This window comes from Trichoplusia ni, chromosome 15 (assembly GCF_003590095.1).
Source record: "Trichoplusia ni isolate ovarian cell line Hi5 chromosome 15, tn1, whole genome shotgun sequence".
NCBI lineage: Eukaryota > Metazoa > Arthropoda > Insecta > Lepidoptera > Noctuidae > Trichoplusia > Trichoplusia ni.
In genome coordinates, this window is record NC_039492.1 from 8,065,320 (window position 1) to 8,088,896 (window position 23,577).

Genomic DNA, 23,577 nt, shown 5'->3' on the forward strand with positions numbered 1-23,577 from the left:
ACCATTGAAGCAGACAACATCGATGCATTTAATCAAAAGATAAATCAGCTTCGATAGTTATTTTTATATTTATGTACTTTGTGAATTTATAAAGTGAATTTTTCTCCTGTATTATGATTTTATTTATGTCCGTCGACTGATGCTTTGTCATACAAAATTAATGTAATAATTGGCACTCTCTGTTCCCACTGACGCTACGCTACACCCAGTCGTATCGAGTGCGGGTACAAAACGCGTGCAACTTTAAAAATGTGGCTCCGACGCCGTCTGGTATTGATAAGAGATGTATTTCTGTACGTATACAATATACCTACCTATCTTAATGCTTAATTACATTAACACGACTGCTATAATTATTATTTACATTAAATTTGTACCGGTTTCACGGATAACGGTGCGAGACATCGCGATTACGCGGATGACTACATCGCTACAAATCGCAACGACGAAGATCAACTGTTTTTGAATCTATCCATCAGTAATATATAAATAAGCTTAAAATTTAGTTTCCATATTTGTATGTTGTTATTTATAAGATTAGAGTAAATACTATACTACAGTTAAATACTAGCGGAGCTCATGAATACATTTTGCCTACAACTGTAATGTCATTTGCGCAATTGGCAGACATTACAAAACACTTTATTCAATCGTCATCGAGGGCCCTTCTCGACTGTGAATAAATTCAAATACTTTTCTTATAAAAATCCGGGATAAGTCGCCAGTAGGAAAGTGTTAGTGCTAGAGGCATAAGTGCAAACGCACCGGCACCGTGGCCGCTGACAGGGCTGGCAGCAGGTAAGCCAGCTCTCAACGGGCGAGTTCGCGCCACGTGGCCAGGTACCGCCAGCTGGAGAAGCTATTTCGGTGATCGGCGGCAGGCCCCGGCAGACCGACACCAGACGTCGCCGCCGCCCCCGCGCTCCTCGCAACCTCTATAAATAACCGCACTGTGCATTCTTGGGCGAACGATGTCGAATTTTTGTCGAGTACGCGCGACCACATGCCGTTTGTTTTGGCCTCAACCGCCGAGAGTAACCCGCGACCGCGCTAACTCCTAGTCTACGAGATCCGGCTCGCGGGTGCTAATCGCTATTCGCTAGACGTGACGCGAGTCGCCAAGTGACGCATCCGACGTGTCATTGATACGATTGCATTATACTATACTCTGCCTCTGCAATACTTCTGCTACCACACGAGCGAGGAAACTGTCTGCCGCGCTATTACACTCTCTCACGATGTCAAATTGACTTTCGAAACATTATTGCATATGTATACATTTTTATGTGATAGTATAAAATTTATTTTAAAAACATTATTTGTCAGCAAATACAAACATTGAAAACATTGTGGTCAGAAAATTAAAAGTAACCGACTTATTTACCTCTGAGTCATCTATAAAAATTCTGGTTACCCATTGCAACAACCATTACTTAGGCTAAACAACATAATTATAACATTTTTCCCAATTTTCAAAATATGTTGCTACATCAAAAGTGTGACACGTGCCATAATATCACCTTGACGAATAATAAATTAGCCAATATGCATTAGGTTCAAAAATATTGAGCAAATGCTTAGGTTTACAGAGTATCACAAGATTTCATTATGAAAGCGTGTGCTCAGTTTTACCTCGGTCGGCCTACAAGAAAGATATTCTGATTAAGCTTGCTAAATTTAAACCAACCACGCAAACAAACTCTCTCGCAAAAATAGAATCGCACATAATGCACAATTACATTATACTAAGAATTTATATTTTATGTTATGACATTGACTACCAAAATAATATAAGTAGGTGTGCTTTTATCCACATATTACAATAAATATATTTTTGTTGGAGCTTCATATTTACGCATATACATTCATACAAAGTAGAATGGAACGATATTGAGATACTACGTTGCTACGATGCCAAGTCTACGCACATGCTACGTAGCATGTGTGCTACGAAAAAATTAAGCACTAAGGCAGTGTTGTGCATGTCCGACAGTTGTGTATGTTTAACCATGCCTAGAGTTGACCTAGACTTGATCCTATTAAACGTATTTGACTATACATTTTTAAGTACGCGTGTATTATCGTTAGATAATATTAAATGCTGTAAATCGACTTGCAGTAGTCATCTAATAATAATTGTGTAGATATCAAACTCGACGTGTCGACAACTTCTATGAGGTGACATAAAAAAAAAATTATGTCAATGTAATTTACTCAAATGTGTTGTACTTTGAATTTAAAAATAAAAATATCTTCTAGCAAATAACTTACGTGCAAGGACTATCGTCGTGGTGTTCATGGTTGCTTACACATATTTGCTACCAAAAAAAAAGATTCTGACTGGATGTATGAGTAAATCTCATTGGTTCTTACAAAAGTTAAAAATTATTATTTATTCTCATCAAGCGTCATAAGTTTTCATGTTTCAATTTTTGGTAAGCTGTACAATCAATCTAACGATAAGTGCATGTGAATCTTCTATCAGGTTTACGAATCGCTTTTTCGTTTAACTACTTCGAATTGGTAAGAATTTACTTAAACTTCGTAAATTGGAATGATGACGGGGTATAAAAAGAAAAAATATTATTAGTCCCTCAGTTAGATAATTGAAAAGTATGTGACACATATTTTTTCCTTTTTCAGAAAAACTAGAATTGACAAAAATTAACTGCTTTAAAGTTTAGGAGAGAGGGCTTGTGACGTAACGATATGGTAAAATGTATACTCAATCGTGACGTCACGCGTAAGTTTCATTCACTGTTATTTTAATTTGTCCAATTTATGTTTGCGGGACAAATTAAAAAATACGTATTCATTATTATACAAAAAAAATGCAAAAAAAAATGCACTAGAATATAAATTTGGCAATAGTTAAACACACATGTAGTCCATTTATTAAACATAAAGACGTTATTGTTAACCTTAAGTTCATCTTGACAGGTCACTGCCATGCCCCCGGATGCTCAAATGTACGAAACGTTAATGACTAGTGTGTCAACAACTCTGATCTTAACAAAATAAAGGTCTCCTTTAATATTTGACTGTGGAATTCGCACCCAATCCGCTTTCTTTTTTCATTTGTGGCACAATATCAGTGGCCTCATCACACCAAAGAGTTTTATTTTGAAAATACTGTACTATCTTATGAGAACTTGTTGTAGGAGTCAGATAGGCAATTATCCCTCTATAAAACCTTGACAAACCATTGACATTGACACTGAAATCAGTCCCCAACGTAGATTAAAACTGGGAAAGTAAAAGGAGAGTTCTAACAACTAACATTGGGTGTGCCGTGGTCGGAGGAGGTACCAATTAAAAAAATCTATGAATATAAATGTTACTGTATAAATTCGATTCCATATCGACGCAAAGAAGTTTTTGTAGGTTCAATGTAGATACCTACCATAGTCGATAGTTAACTGACTAATGTTTTCATTCGGTCTTAGTCTAGATGTCAGCTCTATGTGTCGACACCTTCAATAAGGTGGCATAGCGTTTTTTAACGGCACATGAAAAAAGCTAAAGTTGTCTAATCTACCAGTAGATTTTTTTATTATACTTTCTTGTATTTCTGTTTTTACCCTCACAATCTAGCCACAGAGCAACAATAATAACTACTTCTAAATAACACGATTGTGCGTGGAAGTCAGGAAGATCACCTTGATAGTAGAAAACACTTATCAGGTAAACGACCACCTCATAATACAAATCGCATAGAATGTTTGATACGAACAAAAATATTTCTTATCTAACACAATTTCTTTATGCAAACCATTGATAAAGTTATTATTCACGCTTTTCAGCCTGTAGGCTAGCATGACTCAGACACGTGAGGTGTATTGTTCGACTGTTTCCTTCTATTTTGTCTTACACTCAGTTCGCATGTCATCTAAATAAAAATACAATAGAGTATTGAAGGCCAAACATCACACTCGACCAAGCTTTAATGCTATAAATACACCACCATCGACACTAAAACATCTTAAAGTTGAATATTAATGCCAATTATTCTTCCTTAAACATATTGTTTTGCGGGTTTCTGTTCGTTAACGTTTCTAGCCCATCCAGTCAGTATAGAATTCATTGTAGGTGATGTGACCAACTTCTCAAGCATTGCTTTATAATAGAAAATAAAAAATAAAGATTTAACGAAATTGTTTCCAGAGTGGTGGTGGGCGGGCGCATGCGTTGGCGCCGCTGTGCTGGTATGCGCGGCCGCGGGCGCGCTGGCCCGCCCGCACCTGCGCCGCCGACACGCTGCCGCCGCAGCCGCCGCCGCCAACCCCGTGAGTCGTTGTCATCACTATCTTACACATGAGTATGCCCACGCCCTGGTCGATACACTCAGAATATACTCTCACAGCTTGTCCAATACGAGGGTAAACAAACACGGATCCTACCGCCGTGTCTTAAATTAATATTATTGCTATTGTGGAAGCGTGACAGCGCAATACACTGCGTATAGCAGCGTCTCCCTTCCGGATTTGCAATATATGGTACGGTTTTCGGTCCCGAATCCATGACCTTTGTATTTGAAAGTCTATAAAAGAGTTCCCAATCTCTGTCCGTACTGGACGCTGGCCGTAGCAAGTATTTTTGAAATAATCAAGAGCACGCGTTTCTGGAACAACAAAATACTGTCAAGGAGCCATCAAAATACAAAAATAGTAAACGTCCCAACCACATTGGTCCAGCATAGCATAAATACATCGACGATTAGAGTAGATTATATCTAATTAAAATCTAAATCTCTTCATCACACCAATATTGCAATTAACACAATATTGTGATTTGGTTCTTAAATGGTGCTTTCTTATTCTTAAAGTATGTAGATATAGTAACAATAGGTAAATGCTAATGAGCAATAAGGACCCCGAATTCCTTATACGCCATCCATATTCAATATATCCCGCAAAGTAGACCCAAAGAGTCCCGTAAAGACTAGCTAGCAGTGATGCTTGTGATTAGTAAGGATTGCAGCAATTAATTCTTGAAAATGAAGAGACTGCTAAATAATTATATAAATTAAATAATCAAACACATAAATTATGTATTTTGCAAATTTGCAGAAGGCTCAAAACATACTATGTACACATTTAGTCCCTGTTGTCATTGACTTATTTCGCTAGTAAGTAACATTATTTTGTATACTCTAAAATATAGATGTAATATCTTAAGTACTTTCCAACCTTTATCTCAAACAAACTTTATCTTATTCCTATAATACAACTGCAATGCCAAGAAACCTTTGTGCTTTCCATGACTTATTGTTATATTGTAGAACCTGTACATGATTTAAATAAAATATAGGTATATGTAATGTAGCAATGATTATTTTATTATTGGTTACGTACATTCTATGACTACAACTCGATCATTGAGCAATGCCAACCGTCTCGTCTCGCGAGCCGACAAACGCGTCATCGCTCACTATTACTGTTATAGGTGCGCATATATAACAACTACGACGATATCAGCGCGCGTCTCTTACATGTGTGCCAGCTCATAGGCACACATACGCTACGCTCACTACAATCTACAAACACACTCACTAGTACTAGCTACGTCGTATCATCGCACCTACCTAAGTACCGATTGAGCACACAAAGTGAACTAGACAGATTATTTGAATGTGTGAGACAGCAATGTTACACACTACGAACAGCTTAGTGTGCGGCGACATCGGGGCAGCCGGTGCACCGCCCGCCCGCCCGTCCTCCCCGCTACGCGACTGCGAACACCGCGCCGCGTCCGTCCGCGTCATTGAACAACAAGACTCGCTCGATGGCAGGCGTCTCACTGCCAATATGAAAAAAGGAGTTAAAAAACTCCATCACAAAACACGCGATAGTGGAATTTATACGTTATCCTTTATTATTAAATAATTTTATTTTTATAGTGTTAATGCCTTGAATAACATATTTTTATTTATTAGTGAATAATAGTTAATTATTGCAAATGCGCTCATCTCTCTATAGTGCTCTGTGATTGTTTTGTTTAAAATATTTACTGCTTCAACAAAACAAATGCAAATATCAGTGACTGTGTAGTGTAATTATCAAAATAACAATATATGTTCGTGATCGATTCACTTATTTGTGTCTCGATTAGTGTGCGATCGAATTTGGATTTAAGCACATCACTAACTGTCATCCATAGGTGGAAAACCTACGAGAATTGTGGACGACACTGTTTCAAATAGTAAGTAGTGCTGATAGTCTTAATATACACATTTAAATATGCGCTCAGTTCCCTGTGACTGCCATCGTCTACGACGTTTGTGCAAGAGAAATAAGTTTTCGTGATTTTCGTTTGACAACGTAACATATTCTTTGAACAATAAGTTGTAAATAAATGTGGATTATGGGCAGAATAGAAGAATGTTTGTACTGGAGTCGAGTGAGGCCCGAGGCGACTCGGATGGCCGCGAGACGGCGGGAGCGTGCCAAGTGATAAGAGGCGCGCCGATAGCGACGTCACACCCAGACGTTGTTTGTGTGAATTTAAATAAATTTTCATGACAGACAGTTCCGTAATCACCTCTTGCTGTTTCATAGTCGTGACATGCCAACTCAATATGTGCACATCTTGAGAAAATGATCATCAAAAATAGTAGGTATACTCAAAAGTTATATTTATATGACTTATCTTAAATGCCTGCCCAAATCAACTTTGCATAAAACTCAATGATGTAGACAAGGTTTTCTTGTTTCAATGTGTGATATACTTGTTACATTTAATTACAAAAGAGGTTAGGAGTAGAACAAATTACATTTTGTTGAGAATAGGATGCTATATTTTTGTCACACATTGTTACAAATAATATTAGTTGAAAAATGCAAATATTCAACAAAATATAGGGGTCATTTCCAATTTCTTAAAGATTGCTACTGCATAAAAAGTATTAGTATTGTACATCACTCCCTTTTTTATTTGTCAGAAAGGTATACTTACAAAATAGTTAAATTAATAACTTTAGTTATCCACAGTCATTAGTTGTTTGTTACTTCCTCTGATTTAATTGTGAATAGTGTTTATTTCATAAGAACTTTTCTAAGTATTTAATAAATCAAATTCAGATCAGGTAAAAACCAAACATATGTTATTGTATTGGTTGATATCCATCATCACAATTGTGGTAAATAATTGTTTTTAGGTTAATGCCAAACTAGATGTAGGAGTAATGCGCATTATCTGATAACAGCAGATGTTGAAAAGTTAAACCTAATCAGTAAGCTTAGAAAACATTTCCATGCAAATTATAGATAAAAACGAAAAACCTGTTAAAGCACTAAATAGTTGAGCTAAATCACAGCACATTGGTACACTAACCAAATTTTTTTCGTTAACAAAATAAATAATACAATTTCTTGTAATAAACTTGTTTCCCTTTTCACTGCTTAAATCATTATTTTTCATTAACTGCTAAACTAAGACAGACCTATTGTATAATACACTGGATACACAATTCTAATTAAAGTAATACTCAAACAATTCACACTATACCAGTTTTATTATTAAAGACATTTATTCAAAAGTATATCATTTATATTTGAGTTTATACAGGATTATTATGAACTATTTTCCCCACTTTTAGAAGATGTAAGGAGTTTAGATGACTAGCAGCTGTGACACTATTATTAAATTTGATATTATAAGAAAAAAATACTATTAAAATAAAGTCTATTTGTAAAATACAGTAGACTTTTTACAATGTACGAACATCCAATGATAACTGCTTGCAGTTCATCAAGCTTTAAATATAAATGCATTAAAATTGTCCCAAATTATAAGATAATAATGTCATGATAAGATTGTAGTTTATAAATATCATCTTTGTTCATGTAACATACACTCACTGTTCCACTCTGTATCTTAATCTATATTATGATACTCAAGCAATAATAGGTGCTTAATATATTTGTCTGATCTGAATTAAGATAATTAACCTAATACAAGATATTGAATGTGATAATTGCAGTCTAGTAGAGTCGCTAAGCTGAAACTAGCATATATAATATAACTATAATATTAGTCAATGGCATAATATATGTTTGAATATGTAGTAGTATAAAACATTGATAGCTGTTCCTCTAAACATTATTTCAGTGAGTTGTGTAAAGGCGGCATAATATCCTCAACCGTATGTCATACACACAATCACTGTCACTATAAAAAGGAAGCTAGGACATCTTACATAAAATAATTATGCTACAAAAACACAATCAACAAATTGCATATTTTGAGGTCTAAATAATTAGAGAGGTATACACATACATACAGTTTTTATAAAAAATAACTACCTGAAGAATTTTCTGTTTCGGTATTATTATATTTTGTTGTATACTTTAAAATAAGAAACTTCAAGAATGACAATGGTAGTTTTATGTAGTGTATGAGCCATATTCACTCAATATTAAATACTTAAGAGATCAAAAATTGAAATTTAATTCATAAAATTTTAAATTATGCTATTTGTTACTCAACCAGTATGTGTTTTAGCCAAGAATTTACCTTTACCTCATATTGCACACCATCCTTAATTCGTGTTATCGCGATAAAACGAATATTCGTCGAAACCAGATAAGTGTGAATTGAGAGCATCCATTGACGGCGTCTAGGCTGCACTCTTTTCTCCTTATTTTATTAAACGGCATTTTAAAACGCAACCACAGTTTTGTATCAGGTATTGTCATCTCTATAAGAAACAAATATGTACTTAGTTTTGTGAATCGTGTCGGCTACGTATCAAGTCGATACTGAAATATTACTTTTGATTTTCATATTCATGTTCTAATGAACCTGTAAGAAAGCCAGAATAAAAAAGCAGACGCGATCCCTTTGAATCTATAATAAAATAGCTACCTAAGCAACACGTTACATTAAGCACATGTAGTGTAAAAAAAAATACTTTCCCAAAAAAAGGTATTGCTTACATGATTAAACTGAATATGTATCACCATGATATAAATGTAACATGTCGAATTTGTTGTTCTATTTAATTGCGCGTGTAGCGGTGTACAGTAGTCAACAAGTGACGTAAATTTGTATAGGTATATTGTTGCTTAATCACCAACACCGTAGCCGTCGTCTAGTGACGTTTATAGCTAGGCATCTAGATTCTCAGACTGTTAACTTGCGCATCAACAGATCACGTAAATCGTAGATAACATTCAACAATGTCGGTAATACATACTATAATATTCGTCAACATACATAATGCCATATTAAATATTTTTACTGAATAAACTTGATTTAAAAAAAGATTCTTCTTCAATGTCCCTAGGAACATAAAGGGCTGATGCTATTTTCTTATAAAAAAAGTATGATAGCTGTCAATGTCCAGTACTCTCAAATTGACTAGACCAGTAGGCGACTGAATCCAGATGAATGTAGTATAGTGATATAATATTAACCCCGAGGATAACCACATAAGTGAGAGTAGTGTGTTGTGATTTGCAGATGCTCTCGGTACAAGTGCCGGGGTGCGCGGGCATGGAGCGGCTGGGCGCGCCGGGGGGACCGCGCCTACGGCACGATCACAGACATCACCATTCCACATTGTGAGTAACTCTAACTGCTTTTAAAAGCCTAAAATCGATAAATATGCCACTTTTTCCTTACCCTTTTTTCGCACTGTGTAAGCCAGACGCACGCCCTTACTAGCTGAAATCACTCTAGTTTTGACCGAAAGCCAGGAGTGAATCAATCTAAAACAGTCTGCGACCCGCAGGACTTTGCCATGAACCCCTTGTCATCATTTTTCAGTTTTTGCTATGCAGGATTGTCATAATTATGGGAGAAAGAAATGTTAAACATGCCACCTTCTCATACATAAAACTACTGCATTTATTTAGTCAAGGTTAATAATGAAAAACTGATACATTTGGGCTTTGTCTATGGGGGAAAACACCCCTCAGTTTAAAATGCAATCTATCCGGTCTATGGTCATAAAACACCATTTTGAAATGGTTGTCTACCATTACCTCGTAGTAAGTTGGGAACTAAGACTTGCTTGCGAGGAGCGTGGTATTCCGTGAACCTAAACCTGGCGATGAGACGGATAGACAACACAAATCGTGAAATTACAAAGGCTTCGCCTGCGTGACTGCTGAACTGGGATACGATCTCTGGATTCCGCGTTGTCATGTAAACTATCTAAAGATTTCCAAAATGAAATGTCGATTATGTATTGATCGTTTAATTAATGAACCTAATTTGGTAGTTAATAATCATCTCATGCTTTTAAACTGTGATATAAATCAATGATATTTAAAGGTTATCTTTCATTTTCAGGGAATGGGAAAAGCAGCAAAGGCTGCAAGCGATGGTGGGGCGGTTGCAGGAGATGGTGGAGCAAGAGACGCGCGCGCGATCTGCCGCGGCCGCAGAGCGCCTCGGCCTGCCGCCCAGTATACAACTGCCCGACGGCGAGTACGGACAGGACGTGCATCTACAGTTACGAGTCCCTTATCAGGTAAGCTCAACCTTAGAACATTCTGTCTCCATGTTAGTGTCCGGTTTTCAATACTAAACTAACTCAATATACAAAGTTATTAGAAAAAGTCCTTTTAAGTTGTCATTGGGCAACTAACTGTACACCTATGTTAAGATGCAAATATAGTAAAAAGTGATTATGTGCGTGTTCGCAGCAAGCCGAGCTGACGAGAAGCAGCTTCCAGCCTCCACCGAACAAGTGCGTGAGCGACGTGCCCGAGTGGGCGGGCGGCGCAGAGGCGGGCGCGGCGCGGCGCGGCGGCGGCAAGAAGGACGGGCTGCTGCAGAAGGCCACGCGCTGGTGGGTGCGCATGGGCGCGCGGCCGGCGGCGCCGTTCCTGCCGGCCGCCGCGCCGCCGCCGTGCGTCATGGTGCCGCGCCGCGCCGCGCCCGCCGCGCCGCCCGACGCGTGACGCCGCCGCGCCGCGCTCGCTCCGTCTCTACCATATCACGCTTACATTCCATTATCGGGACGGTGGGACTCGCCGCAGTGCACGCGCGTCCCGGAGTATTATAGACTTGGTATTTATTTATTCGGGGGCGGAGGCCCGCGCCGGTGCCCGCGCTCCTTCGGCGCGCCCGTCTTCCTCGCGCCGTCTAAGAGTTTCGCGAAAACTAAGACTGAAATAAAGTAAAAAGATATAACGTTATAAAGTCTACGTTGAAGTATGTTGTCTTAGGTGAAATTGATTCAGATAGAAACGATTAAAGGTATATTATAATATTTAAAGAATCTTTCGACGGCGACCCTCGATGATATCGTGTATTAGGCGAGGGTCAGTCGACAGTGAGCTGATGTCTTGCAGTGTACAGTTTCATGTTTAAGTGACCTATTTTAATTTCTATCCAGCAGCTATAAATCTGTGTTTAAACAACTTTTATATTTATTTATAATTGTATGTAAAGGATGCATATCAGTACAGTAAAGGCAAGGAATATTAATTTACGTTGCATAGTTACTATTTTATTGTAAATATTGTCTCTAATTTAATATTATTAGATTAATTATGGTTGAACGCCAGAACCCGGGGGTCTTTTCAATTGAGTGTTTGCTACATTCCATATTTATGTTGAAATATTCTCGATAATACTTACTGTACTAGTTGCTTCCCACTGTCTACCTGTAGTCCTTGTATGTCTGTAACAATATCTCGAGTGTCTGCACGCTCGGTTCTTGTTGGTATCGAGCTGACAATAATTGACAATTGATTAGTGACTGATATTTAAAATGCAGATGAATAGAAATCTCATTAGTAAATAGACATAAATGAAAAATATTAAATGAATTAGTTTTAAATTAGCTGTTTATTATTTATATAATTAGGTCGGTTGTTCATATCCTGAATATATGTTTTTCATTTCACCGTTGCTCACTAATGTTGGCGTGACAAATTATATAATAAACACTCAGGATATGCACCGCCGGCCGATACTAGTTGAAAGTGTCACGATAGTCATTAACTATTCTCGGCAGATTGAGTTAAATTGTGTTTTGTCATTACCATGGTTGTAAAACACCGTTTGTGTTCGTCCATTGAGCTGTAATGGGCGCTCGCCTACTCATCCACTCCTTTATCGATAGTTTGCAGTGAACACTTGTATTTTTCCTGTACATATAATAAGTCAAAGTGTATTGACTTTTAATACAATTACGGGTCTTAAGCCTAACACTTGCCGTTAGCAAAGTACAATGCTGGACGCTAAAGTATTCTACAATAAAATGGCGCAATACATGTTTTTTTTTACTGTAATAATAATATATACATATTTTTCAAAGCTTCTTGGAATAAAGAGGAAAGCAAATTATTATTATATAAATTGTTTATAATTTGATTAAGATAATAAATTCTAGTCGCTACTAAAAATGTAGATCGATTTTTATTACTTATTTATAAAAGCTTGAAGACGTTTATATATTTATAACAATGTCTGGATTTGTATACAGCACAAGACAAACAAAGGAATGAAATTCAAATGTGCCCTATTTTCCAAATGCCTATAACATAAGTACCTTCTTGTTACATAAGAGATAGAGTAGTGCATTATTATCGCGAGTGTGCGTCAGTGCGTGTGTACATATGCGTTGTCTCGCTCACGTATTGTATATGGAGCGAAACAATCCTTTGTCTATATCGCTAGTTAAGAAGCACAAAACGTTGCGCATTTTATTGAATCTATTACCTTGACAGCATTGGAGTGCTATACGCGGCCATTTTTACGGACTGAAACATAATGTAATGTTCAAAATATTAAAATAACTAAGTAATTATTATTACTTAAAACCAATTTGTTTTGTATATTTATTGTTTGTCTTCGATGTTTAAATATGGCGATTGATAAATAGTTCGTTGAAAGACAATTTAGTATTTATTTTAAACTATTTGTATATACTTAACTATATAAGAAACAACTGTTGTGGCCTACACCTTTAAATAGAGGGTCAGATCATCACTTAAGATGGCATGACATATATTCTTAAAAATAATGTGCATGAAGCGAATCTCTCTCTGCAACTAACTTCGGAGGTGCGAGAGAATGTATCTTAACATCACTAAATAATCGAGTTGTACAGTATTCTGTCATAACTAGACAAAAATAGAGAAATTTACTAGGTAGCCAATTTCTGTATTTTTGTTTCTTTAATTTTATGGTCACAAGTATTCTGTTACTTAATCAGCTTATCATTTTACTTTGTCCCGCCATGTCTTTTCGTTGCCTTAAATATAATTAGTATCAAAATGCTTTTATAGCAATTGTTGTACAAAATGCTGATGGAAATATAAAAGTTGTTTAAAATAGTTTCACAGAATAGATATTTAATCTAGATATCAAACAATATTCCATTTGTCATATTAATAAGTAAAGCAGAAGCAAATGTTTAATAATAAAAGAAAACTGCATTAAATTATGACCTACCAATAATGACCAATGATTTTCATTTTCCGCTATCCTATTTATTTATAAATTACATGTTTGCTTCGTTTCTTTCGACAAAATTTAATAAATTGGTAGGCAATATCAGTATGTTACCGGCTTTGATTTTACAATCGAAATAATGATCTTACTCAGGTATAATATGCAAGTACAGTGAATAACTAATTACCTGTAGACATTGATGGCTAATCCTTACACGCGATAGCGTGTCGAAATCATATAATGTTTGCATACCTAACATCAACTAACATGCTCCCCTTTTTTGACATATTTTCTGATATATATACAACTTTAAAATAGTATACTCACCTAGTTTTGTGGTTAATGTTCTTTACTAATTTATTCTGCCATTGAAAAAAAAAAGAATGGTTTTAACAATCTAAGAAAAGTAATGATAAACTTGTAGGACGATATATGCGGGCAATAGGTGGGCGAAAACTTTCAAGAATTAAAAAATAAGTATATATTTTAATGTATAGTTTCACTTGGCCAGAAATAATTTAAGAGTTAATCAACAGACGAGATTCAGAAAGAATTTATTTATTCTCAAATCATTGGAGCGCAGTAAAATGTTGCTATAAATGAATTTTATGGAAATACGCTCTTTTACCAGATAGTTTTACAGGAGAGTCCACGTGCTAATCGCGTCTGAAACGCGTCAGCGAATTGCCATGCCCATTTTGATCAAATATTAAATTTGATCAAAATGAGCACAGCATGTCGTGCTTGCTCGTATAGCACCCATCTCACAAAGTAAATAGCTTAAAATATTTTTATCTTATTTTTTCTAGATTTTACTGTGCTTTAACGCCAGTCGGTTTTTGTAAGTTCGTCCATTCTCGTATTTTTTTCAGCCGTGTCAAACTATATTCAAGAGGTCTTTGACTATTGAGATGCGTATATGGCAAGCTCATTAAGATGTATACATGGCGAGCGCATTCAAGTATTCTTATATCGGTACACAGAAGCTGCACGGTCCGTTACGAAAGTAACTTTCCAAACTCTACAGTTACGCAGAGTATTAGATTAGGCCGGGTGTTTACCATAAGGGTTTTGCGAAGAGGCGTTATTTACCTTATTAATTATTTTTAAAAGACCAAATTATCGACTCGCTATTTATCTAGCAGGCAACGTAAAGAATAACACAGGTTTTCTGTAGTCTCAAAACAAGAAAATATGACGTCTCCCGCATTTAGTCGGGAAAGGACTTTTGCTTGCCTGGGTAAGTAAAATTGACGATATTTTAAATCAATTTTTAACTATTAGGTAGTTAAAAAGTAGGAGGCTTTTCAACTTTACTTTTATTTACATAATACCAGCTGACTCAGCAAACGTTGTCTTAACGAATAAATTATTTCTAGTTGTATGTATTATTTAATGCCACATTATAAAAAATAAAAACAAAATATATATATATATTTTAGCGGTTTCGGAGGAAACCGCTTAACTAACATCGTGACACGGGAATTTTATATATTAGATAGTTTCGCTATAGTGCATTTAAAGATTAAAAAATTACAGCAAGGAATATTATTTATATAATTATCTCACATGATATTAATACAAAAAAGACCATTGCCCCGCAGAGGAAATATTTGCTTGCTCGTTGTTAGATGAGTAATAAAACCATACTCTGAACTTTTTTTCTATTTATTTATTGTCCTTCTTTCAATCATAAAACTTATAACTGAGCAACACAAAACTGTTTCACTGGTTTTGGGTATATATTCAAAACTTTTTGTAATCTTAATTAAAGTTTTTACAGAATAATGATAACATAATGTTAATGTGCAATCGAATTCGATTCTGAACAATATACTAAGATCGCGATCGTAGACAGTGAGATAAACAGTTTTCTTTATCTGTGGAGCATTCTGTCATAGACATTATGCTCCTCACTAAATTAGTCATTTTAGTATTTGCTGTTGTCAAAGCTGTTGTGTTCTGTGGTGTAAACTTTAAATTGAGCTCCGTTTGATAATAGAGATATGATTATTACTGTTGCGACTTTCAATTATTAGATTAATGTTATACACAACAAAGTTGAAAGAGCAAGAGAAGGCATGCAAATTTACGTTAACTGGTCAGTATTTTTCTCAAATTTATTATCTAACCTAAAAGTGGTTTGTAAACAAAATAAACTATAATATACCCCGAAATATATTTGTCTCGAATTCAACTCATTACTGAAGCTAAAGAATTTCTGAAACGTATTTAAACTTCTCAGATTTACCTACGAGATTTTTGAAATCAACGTCATCTTTAGTATATTGAAAGAATAAAGTTATTATTCAAACACATTCGTTTGTGAACCATTTCCTTTTTTTTATAAAATATAAATTATAGAAAAGTCTAAATTGTTTCTGTTCTCGTTATTATAGTTATTAGACAATCCTTGTACATTTTGATAAATGGTAAATATGTACCTACATAAGAGGCAACAAATGTAGGTACCACATTGTTTTTTATACCTTTGAGGCGAATAATAAGCATATATTTGAATAAATGTGTTTAAAAAAAACGAACTTATATTGATCGTCTCCTACGTAACGCAAATCCTACGGAATGCCACCAATCCTGAATCTGATATTCGAGTATTTCGTTGAAAAAATATGCACTACAATAAGGTTCATTTTTATCACTTTAGCTGTGCTGCAAAATAGTGGTGAACATGAATGTGTGAATAAACGAGAATGTCATTCTGACTGGTGTTGCCGTTATCGTAATAACAGCTGACTCATTGTTGACATTAAATAAATTATATATTTTACGTTCATGTTGTGACATGTAGTCCTTCTCCTAACTTGTTATGTGGTGAATGAGTGTCTTACACGACGGAGCCACCCGAAGTGTCTTTTCGCATGATAAAATAATTTAAGAATATTATCTGTAAGCTCTGCGTATTTTCTTCAAGACAATAGAATAGAAGACAATAGAAACAGCAAAGTAAAAGTTTTTATAATTACATAAAACTCCATTGAAAGAAGTATTTTTTGGCAAGTTCTGGGTCTGTTTATTCTTCTTGACCTAACTACTTAATTCTACATGAATTAAATATTATGTGTTTGACTAGTAACACATAACATGCATTTGGTGGTATACATAAGTACTATGATTAATTTATCTGTGGCCTGGTTATGTTAAGATTTTTATGTTACAATTACCTAATAGGTCATCATATGTAAGTAATCTCAGATTTCAGTTCAAAAATTTATCTCTTAATATTTTTGCAACTCATCCTATTCTTTGATTTAATTAAAGATCTTATTTAAGGAACCATCGGCAAGTGCACTACCAAAAGGACTAACTTTATTTACCAAAGTTATTAAACAAAGTAAAGTTTCATTATGGGTCCACCAAAGAAGTTAAAAAAATATGATTCCCGAACAGGAAGTGACAGATCAGGTAAGCAACAATTGTTCACTTCTAAAGAAAGAGGTCCTCTTTAATATATGTTTAATAAAGCTGATTCAAAGTGAATTGATTAGTTGGTCAGAGAACTGAAAATTGTTATTTTAAAACAGGCAAGAAAAAGAAAGTGGAAGAAGAAATGACAATAGATTTGGTTGATGATGATAACACGGAAAATGTTGGAGTACCTGGAGCAGCCATGCAGGATGCTGAGAAAAATGATCAGGTGCCTGAGGACGAATTTGGTGCCAAAGATTACAGGTAAGTAACAATAGAAAAGGACATTTCAATGACTTGACTGTGCAGTAATTGCAAAAAAAAACAACCATTGCCAAAAAAATTGAGTGTACACCAAGTTTACCTTCATGACTCTTCTTTGATGTTGTGGTACATAGCACTAGTAAACATATTAATGACGATTCGATTTTATTTTTTCAGAAGTCAAATGGAATTGAAATCTGACAACACAAGTCGGCCCCTGTGGGTTGCGCCAAATGGTCATATTTTTTTAGAAGCGTTTTCACCAGTGTACAAGCATGCTCATGACTTTTTAATTGCCATTGCTGAGCCTGTGTGTAGGTAAGTAAGTTGTACTTTTTACCTTTTAAAATTTCCTTAAGCTTACAAATGTCTGAAAACCAAAAGCTTTTAGCCAGTATTTAACAAAATGCGTGTATGTATACGGAGTTTGTACCGAAACCATGTGATAAGGTTAAACAGATTAATTTTCACTTCTTCATACATTGCAATTCTTTTCCAGACCACAACACATTCACGAGTACAAGCTAACAGCATACAGTCTATACGCAGCAGTGTCTGTGGGTCTGCAGACCGCAGATATAATTGAGTACCTGCAAAGACTGAGCAAGTGTACAGTACCTGCTGGCATTGTGGAGTTCATAACATTGTGTACTCTATCTTATGGCAAAGTAAAGCTTGTACTTAAACACAACAGGTGAACAATATTGATATTCATTGAAAGAAAAAAATAATTAATAGGCAATTTAAGAAAATTTATAAATAATAAATTTTTGTAAAACAAAATAACTAAGTGTAACCTGATTATCATAACAAAGATGTTGTTTTCTAGATATCTTGTGGAGAGCAAACACGTGGAGGTTTTACAAAAGCTGCTGCGTGATCCAGTGATTCAACAATGTAGATTGCGTCGCGACGGCGATGACGATCTACTGTCGTCAGCTCTTCCTAACAAACCTGCTGCTGTGAAACCAGGTATACTTTTTGCTATTGTTTTTTTCTGTTTTTCCTGATTCCTCTCTCTCATTGTTTTTCCAATGTATTGTCTCATCACATCAGTTCAAATTATGGTATGAAAAATTTGATATCGTTTCATCGTGTTTTATTACTTAAATTATTTGTAAATAACCTGACAAACAAAGAAAGAATTATAGAGTTCAAGAAATCAACAAAAAAAATTATAAATTATAAATTGTTTATTCAAAACAGTCATGCTGAGTATTGTTTAAGGGGAGAGTAGTGAGAAGCCGCCGGCGGCTAACGGAGCGGTGCCTGATGATATCAGCCAGTTCTACCAGCAGCTGGACAAGGAGGACGACGACGACGAGGCCACCGACATCACCGCTAACACTGCTGTCGCTTTTGAAGTAGATCCCGATAAGATTGAGGTTTGTGTATAAATTTCCTTTGTTTACCATTTCGTATATCGCTGACTGTTCTAATAAAGTATGATTCAATGCCATTGTTCGATAGGATAGATTCATCTATAGAGACATCTTACAATAACATTTAAACATATTTTCTAACTTTTCCTTTTTTAAATTCTAGACAAGTTACAGTAAGTCATAGAAAATTTGCTTAATATGCGACATAAAGTGATCTCATCAAATGATAACTGGTAAACTCGTATACTGAGCTAGTTACATTAAAATGATATAGTTTGATGATTCTAATGAAACATAAACATAGGTCATACAAAAGCGTTGCATCGAGTTGGAGCACCCGCTGTTAGCCGAGTATGACTTCCGTAACGACTCCATAAACCCAGACATCAACATAGATTTGAAGCCCACAGCCGTGTTGCGGCCTTACCAGGAGAAAAGTCTAAGGAAGATGTTTGGAAACGGAAGAGCACGGTAAGGTATTCAAATTACTAGAATTTACCTTAGTTTTAATGTCAGACAGAATTAGAGAATAATCAGTAAAAGATGTTTAAATCACAGCAATTTTAAGTGACAATATTAGAGGAACTCTTTATTACGATCTACATTTAAGAGATCATCTAATTAATTGCAACTGAAAATTAGCAGTCTCTAAACGAAACTGCTTTTGGCCCTGGTCCTCGGTTAGTAGAGCTGGCAGTATAGTGGTGTGTGTCAGGTCGGGTGTGATCGTGCTGCCGTGCGGCGCGGGCAAGTCGCTGGTGGGCGTGACGGCCGTCTGCACGGTGCGCAAGCGCGCGCTCGTGCTCTGCAACTCCGGCGTGTCCGTCGAGCAGTGGAAGCAGCAGTTCAAGTGCTGGTCCACGGCCGACGACAGCATGATCTGCAGGTACACTCACACTACTATCTCAATGGATTTTTTTTATAAATTAGTCAGTAAGTTGAAAATATTAGTAGTAACCAACGACTTACCATTTGATTTCTTCATATTTTCAATACGTTTATTATCATGTTATATCTGACTGAGCCAGATGCCAGATAGATCCCGAAGCAAATTGTAATCGGGCAGCTTTAAATTAAAAAGGCATTGTACAGATTCACATCAGAAGCTAAAGACAAGCCAATGGGCGCGGGCATCCTGATTACGACGTACTCGATGATCACGCATGGACAGCGGCGCTCTTGGGAAGCTGAACAGACCATGAAGTGGCTGCAGGCGCAGGAGTGGGGGCTGGTCGTACTGGACGAGGTGCACACCATCCCCGCCAAGATGTTCCGCCGCGTACTCACCATCGTGCACTCGCACGCCAAGCTCGGTAATAACACGCTTGCCACGTTACTATGTGGCGAGAGAAGCTTGTCGTTGATATAATAATATGATTTCACTAAGCTAGTCAAGTTTTTTATAACGCAAGTACCAGTTATTAGGGCATAACCGTTTCAAATTTAAATTCATCATCAATAATTCTCCTATTGGTATTAGTTTAGTAAATTCTGATTTGTTTCTTTTTTACGTCTTTTGTGAAATTGACTGATTTATCTCTATCTATGTGTTAGGTCTTACTGCTACACTGCTTCGAGAAGACGACAAAATTGCTGACTTGAACTTCTTGATCGGGCCTAAGTTATACGAGGCCAACTGGCTAGAGTTGCAAGCTAATGGCTACATCGCGCGCGTGCAGTGTGCCGAGGTCTGGTGTCCAATGACGCCAGAGTTTTACAGGGAATACCTCATACAAAAGTAAGTTGACTGCGGGATTCGTTAAAGATAAATACAGTCCTTTATAAAATCAATTAAATTTGAAACTTTTAACGTTTACAATTTTGTTCAAACCTTCACTCTAACTATGCAACCACTAACCTAACTTGTAAAAAACATTTTATTTATTTATAGAATTAACAAAAAGATGTTGCTGTACGTTATGAATCCATCGAAATTCCGCGCCTGTCAATTCTTAGTTCGATACCACGAGAGACGAGGCGACAAAACCATAGTGTTCTCAGACAACGTGTTCGCTCTACGACATTATGCTGTCAAAATGAACAAGCCATACATCTACGGACCCACGTCACAGAGCGAGAGGATCCAGATTCTTCAGAACTTCAAATTCAACCCTAAAGTGAACACTATATTTGTCAGTAAAGTGGCCGATACAAGTTTTGACTTGCCTGAAGCAAACGTCTTGATCCAAATTTCGTCTCATGGCGGTTCACGAAGGCAGGAAGCTCAACGTTTAGGTAATGGCTCTTAAAATATTTTAGTAACAACTACGACTTCATCATCATAAAAAAATATTTTATAATATATGGATTTTTTGTGTAATCAAAATTGTATTCTAGGACGTATTTTGAGAGCCAAAAAAGGAGCATTAGCTGAGGAGTACAACGCGTTCTTTTACACATTGGTCTCACAAGACACGCTCGAAATGGCTTACAGTCGAAAAAGACAGCGGTTCCTTGTCAACCAAGGTTACAGTTACAAGGCAAGTTTTTTAAGAAAATCAGAAATATATTTTACTAGCCGTTGCCCGTACAAATAACACGGGAACATAAAATCCTGGTTATAAAATAAACTTTCGCGTTATACTAGTACTAGCTGTTGCCCGCGACTTCGTCGGGAGTTCGTCCACGAGGTTAGAAGATCTCAAACAGTTTTCGCAGCGCACGCAACGGAAGTCCGGTAGCCTTCCTTGATAAATGGTCTATTCAACGCAAAAAGATTTTTTTAATTCGAACCAGAAGATTTTGAGATTAGCGCGTTCAAACAAACAAACAAACTCTTCAGCTTTATAAAATTAGTATAGATTAATAGGATTCTTACAAGACAGAACTAGTTTTATAGTTTTAATTTACTATCGATATATTTTAGTTCTTTTTTTAACAAGAATGTTGTTATACAGGTAATCACGGAACTCAAAGGAATGGACACGGAGCCAGACATGTTCTATGGCACCCGAGAAGAGCAAGGCATGTTACTTCAACAGGTAAACAATCGAGCGAGTGTTTTTTTAACATTAAATTCTATTCATCGTACTTATTGTATCTGTTCTGTTTAGTGCAACTCTAAAACACAAAATTTGTAGCCTGTCTTGTTGATTTTATAGACACTACTGGTGTTTATGTGCAGGTCCTGGCGGCGTCCGAGACGGAGTGCGAGGAGGAGCGCGAGGGCGGGGCGGGAGGCGCGGGGGGCGCGGCGCGGCGCGGGGGCGCGCTGTCGTCGCTGGCGGGCGCCGACGACGCGCTCTACCTGGAGCACCGCCGCGCCAACAACCTGCAGAAGCACCCGCTCTTCAAGAAGTTCCGATACTAGCAGGCGCGCACAGTACGTGCGCCTTTTCACTCAACTTTGAGTCAGAAACGACGATTTCGAATTCAAATACAAGAATTATGCCCCTAAAATAGTTTTTTTCTTTTAACCTGAAATTCACCAACGGTGTGTAACAACTAACTCAAAATGACTAAAGCGAAATACTTGTTGCAGTAAGAATGAAAGCGAGGGCGGAATTCCGGAATGGGCGATAGTGGAGCTTCAAGGTCTTATTCAGACAAAGAAGCAGGAAAACAGCAGTGCTACTGTAGTTGGCGATATGCATTACTTTAACAGAAACCGACATCCAGTTTTAGTACTTGGCCACCACATTCTAAACGGTAAAGAAGTTAAGCTAGAGCATCCGATGGCAGTATTCGAAAAAATCGTCATTGAAGACAGAACTAGTTATAAAGTGAGGGCTGTGGTCAAAAAGAAAATATTATTTAAGTCAAGACCGAAACCCATTATATCCAATGTTTCAGACAAGGTGTGAAAATATAATTCTGTGAAACTTACATAATTTATGTTTTCTTTATTAACATAACCTTTATTATTTGTGACTGGTAGACTACATAAATGAAGTGGTATATAGAAAGAAAAGAAAGTCCCGCAACATGATGCGCAACACAAAATTACGTGACGCTGCAACGTTGCAAAGTGCCCTGCAACATGACCCACAACATTGTAGGTGACGCGGGACATGTTGCTTGCTCCCGCCTCGGGGAGCGAGCGCACGTGTCCCACGTCATTGTTGCGCCATTTGTCACAGAGTGTAGTCGCATACGCAACGTGCCTTTTAAATGTCTGTAGTGTGGGGAAATGATACCGTGCTTTTGCTTATAGAGCTTTACGAAATTCGTGACTTGTTGTGGGATACTTCACACCGTGACTATCGAAATAAAATAAAGAAAAATGATCCATGGAAGGAAATTGCCTAGAAAATAAATATAAACCAAAATTCATACCCTGTTCATACCACCTTCTCTTTCTCTTACGTTTCAACACACTCGATATAATTGCTATGTACGCAGCACTAATAACCAAAACCTCCTCGGGCGACATTTCTATTAACATTGAGAAGAGTGGTTGACAAAATGTTCCGCGACATGTATCTCGACACACTCACGTAGTTGTTGAGGAACATGTTGCTCCATTTGTCCCTTAGTGTATCCGTGACTTTATGCCCAATGTTGGTAACAACAGGAATTATAAAAATAAAACACTTTTCTAGTTCTTAGTTATTATAATAGTTACACTATTCACATTTTAGATGTGACCTAATTTTGTATCTTAAAACTATTTAACCCCGAATTTTAATGAAGGATGTAATGTTTGTAAAATTTAAATAACATAAATCTGAAAAATGTGTCTGTATTTTTATTAATACTCCAAATTAAACCTAGTATTTGAGGGAAAATCACATACACAGATTCAAACCACGACAATATTGAAAAAAGTCACACACTTGCAAGAATATTATAATTAGCACATTTGTATGCACACATTTACACTAAAAACCCAAAATCAACATAAAGAAAGAAGCAAACATACAAATACATACTATATAAGTTATAAAGCTATACACACGAAATAAAAAAGAAACTACTTTTAAGTATCAGTTTTTTTTTATCTCAAGCATGTAATGTAATTATGCAAGGCAATGTTAAAAAAAACATCGAGATAAGTCGAATTAATGTTAAGTCATCTACATATTAATTAGAGCCAAAATAATATTTATAAATATAACAAATTAATGGAAGTTTGAAATTATAATAAGACTGA

General features: G+C 36.4%; 3 protein-coding genes and 1 long non-coding RNA gene across 12 annotated transcripts; 3 read left to right on the forward strand and 1 right to left on the reverse strand.

The window, feature by feature from the left end:
- Nucleotides 1–3,907: 3,907 nt before the first annotated feature.
- Nucleotides 3,908–8,925, reverse strand: LOC113501353. Of its 2 annotated transcripts, XR_003401285.1 has the most exons (4): nt 8,521–8,925; nt 5,585–5,799; nt 5,190–5,284; nt 3,908–4,621 (listed from the first exon to the last, which is right to left on the reverse strand). It is a non-coding gene; the product is annotated as an uncharacterized LOC113501353 (long non-coding RNA). The 2 variants fall into 2 exon arrangements; XR_003401286.1 differs by lacking the exon at nt 5,190–5,284.
- Nucleotides 5,767–13,422, forward strand: LOC113501350. 5 transcript variants are annotated; one of them, XM_026882481.1, is made up of 4 exons: nt 5,767–6,201; nt 9,446–9,563; nt 10,297–10,477; nt 10,653–13,422. In XM_026882481.1, coding segments are annotated over exons 1-4 (558 nt in total). In that variant the 5' UTR covers nt 5,767–6,200; the 3' UTR covers nt 10,911–13,422. The 5 variants fall into 5 exon arrangements, with proteins under 5 accessions (XP_026738282.1, XP_026738283.1, XP_026738285.1 ...); XM_026882482.1 differs by having other exon boundaries at nt 9,463–9,563; XM_026882484.1 differs by lacking the exon at nt 5,767–6,201 and adding an exon at nt 6,208–6,616 and having other exon boundaries at nt 9,463–9,563.
- A 2,002-nt stretch (nt 13,423–15,424) lies between these two features.
- LOC113501352 (chromosome transmission fidelity protein 8 homolog) lies at nt 15,425–22,310 on the forward strand. Its single transcript, XM_026882485.1, has 2 exons — nt 15,425–15,514; nt 21,967–22,310. Exons 1-2 carry the CDS (start codon nt 15,495–15,497, stop codon nt 22,286–22,288), a joined length of 342 nt encoding a protein of 113 aa, XP_026738286.1. The 5' UTR covers nt 15,425–15,494; the 3' UTR covers nt 22,289–22,310.
- Nucleotides 15,426–22,291, forward strand: LOC113501347 (general transcription and DNA repair factor IIH helicase subunit XPB). 4 transcript variants are annotated; one of them, XM_026882474.1, is made up of 16 exons: nt 15,426–15,514; nt 16,705–16,836; nt 16,956–17,103; nt 17,281–17,421; nt 17,603–17,797; nt 17,933–18,075; nt 18,331–18,488; nt 18,790–18,956; nt 19,201–19,371; nt 19,578–19,798; nt 20,040–20,223; nt 20,377–20,720; nt 20,823–20,965; nt 21,383–21,466; nt 21,610–21,807; nt 21,967–22,291. In XM_026882474.1, exons 2-15 carry the CDS (start codon nt 16,779–16,781, stop codon nt 21,793–21,795), a joined length of 2,343 nt encoding a protein of 780 aa, XP_026738275.1. In that variant the 5' UTR covers nt 15,426–15,514; nt 16,705–16,778; the 3' UTR covers nt 21,796–21,807; nt 21,967–22,291. The 4 variants fall into 4 exon arrangements, with proteins under 4 accessions (XP_026738275.1, XP_026738276.1, XP_026738278.1 ...); XM_026882475.1 differs by lacking the exon at nt 15,426–15,514 and adding an exon at nt 15,818–16,612; XM_026882477.1 differs by lacking the exon at nt 15,426–15,514 and adding an exon at nt 15,818–16,377.
- Nucleotides 22,311–23,577: the final 1,267 nt, after the last annotated feature.

Excerpts from the sequence above, each read along its gene's own strand:
- LOC113501347 (XM_026882474.1), top strand. The coding sequence starts at position 16,779 with ATGGGTCCACCAAAGAAGTTAAAAAAATATGATTCCCGAACAGGAAGT. Across the intron at positions 17,104-17,280 it reads TTTGGTGCCAAAGATTACAG|AAGTCAAATGGAATTGAAAT; the intron begins GTAAGTAACAAT and ends TTATTTTTTCAG. Across the intron at positions 20,224-20,376 it reads AGGGAATACCTCATACAAAA|AATTAACAAAAAGATGTTGC; the intron begins GTAAGTTGACTG and ends ATTTATTTATAG.
- LOC113501350 (XM_026882480.1), top strand. Across the intron at positions 9,564-10,296 it reads AGACATCACCATTCCACATT|GGAATGGGAAAAGCAGCAAA; the intron begins GTGAGTAACTCT and ends TTTCATTTTCAG. Across the intron at positions 10,478-10,652 it reads AGTTACGAGTCCCTTATCAG|CAAGCCGAGCTGACGAGAAG; the intron begins GTAAGCTCAACC and ends GCGTGTTCGCAG.
- LOC113501352 (XM_026882485.1), top strand. The coding sequence starts at position 15,495 with ATGCAAATTTACGTTAACTG. Across the intron at positions 15,515-21,966 it reads ATGCAAATTTACGTTAACTG|TAAGAATGAAAGCGAGGGCG; the intron begins GTCAGTATTTTT and ends TACTTGTTGCAG.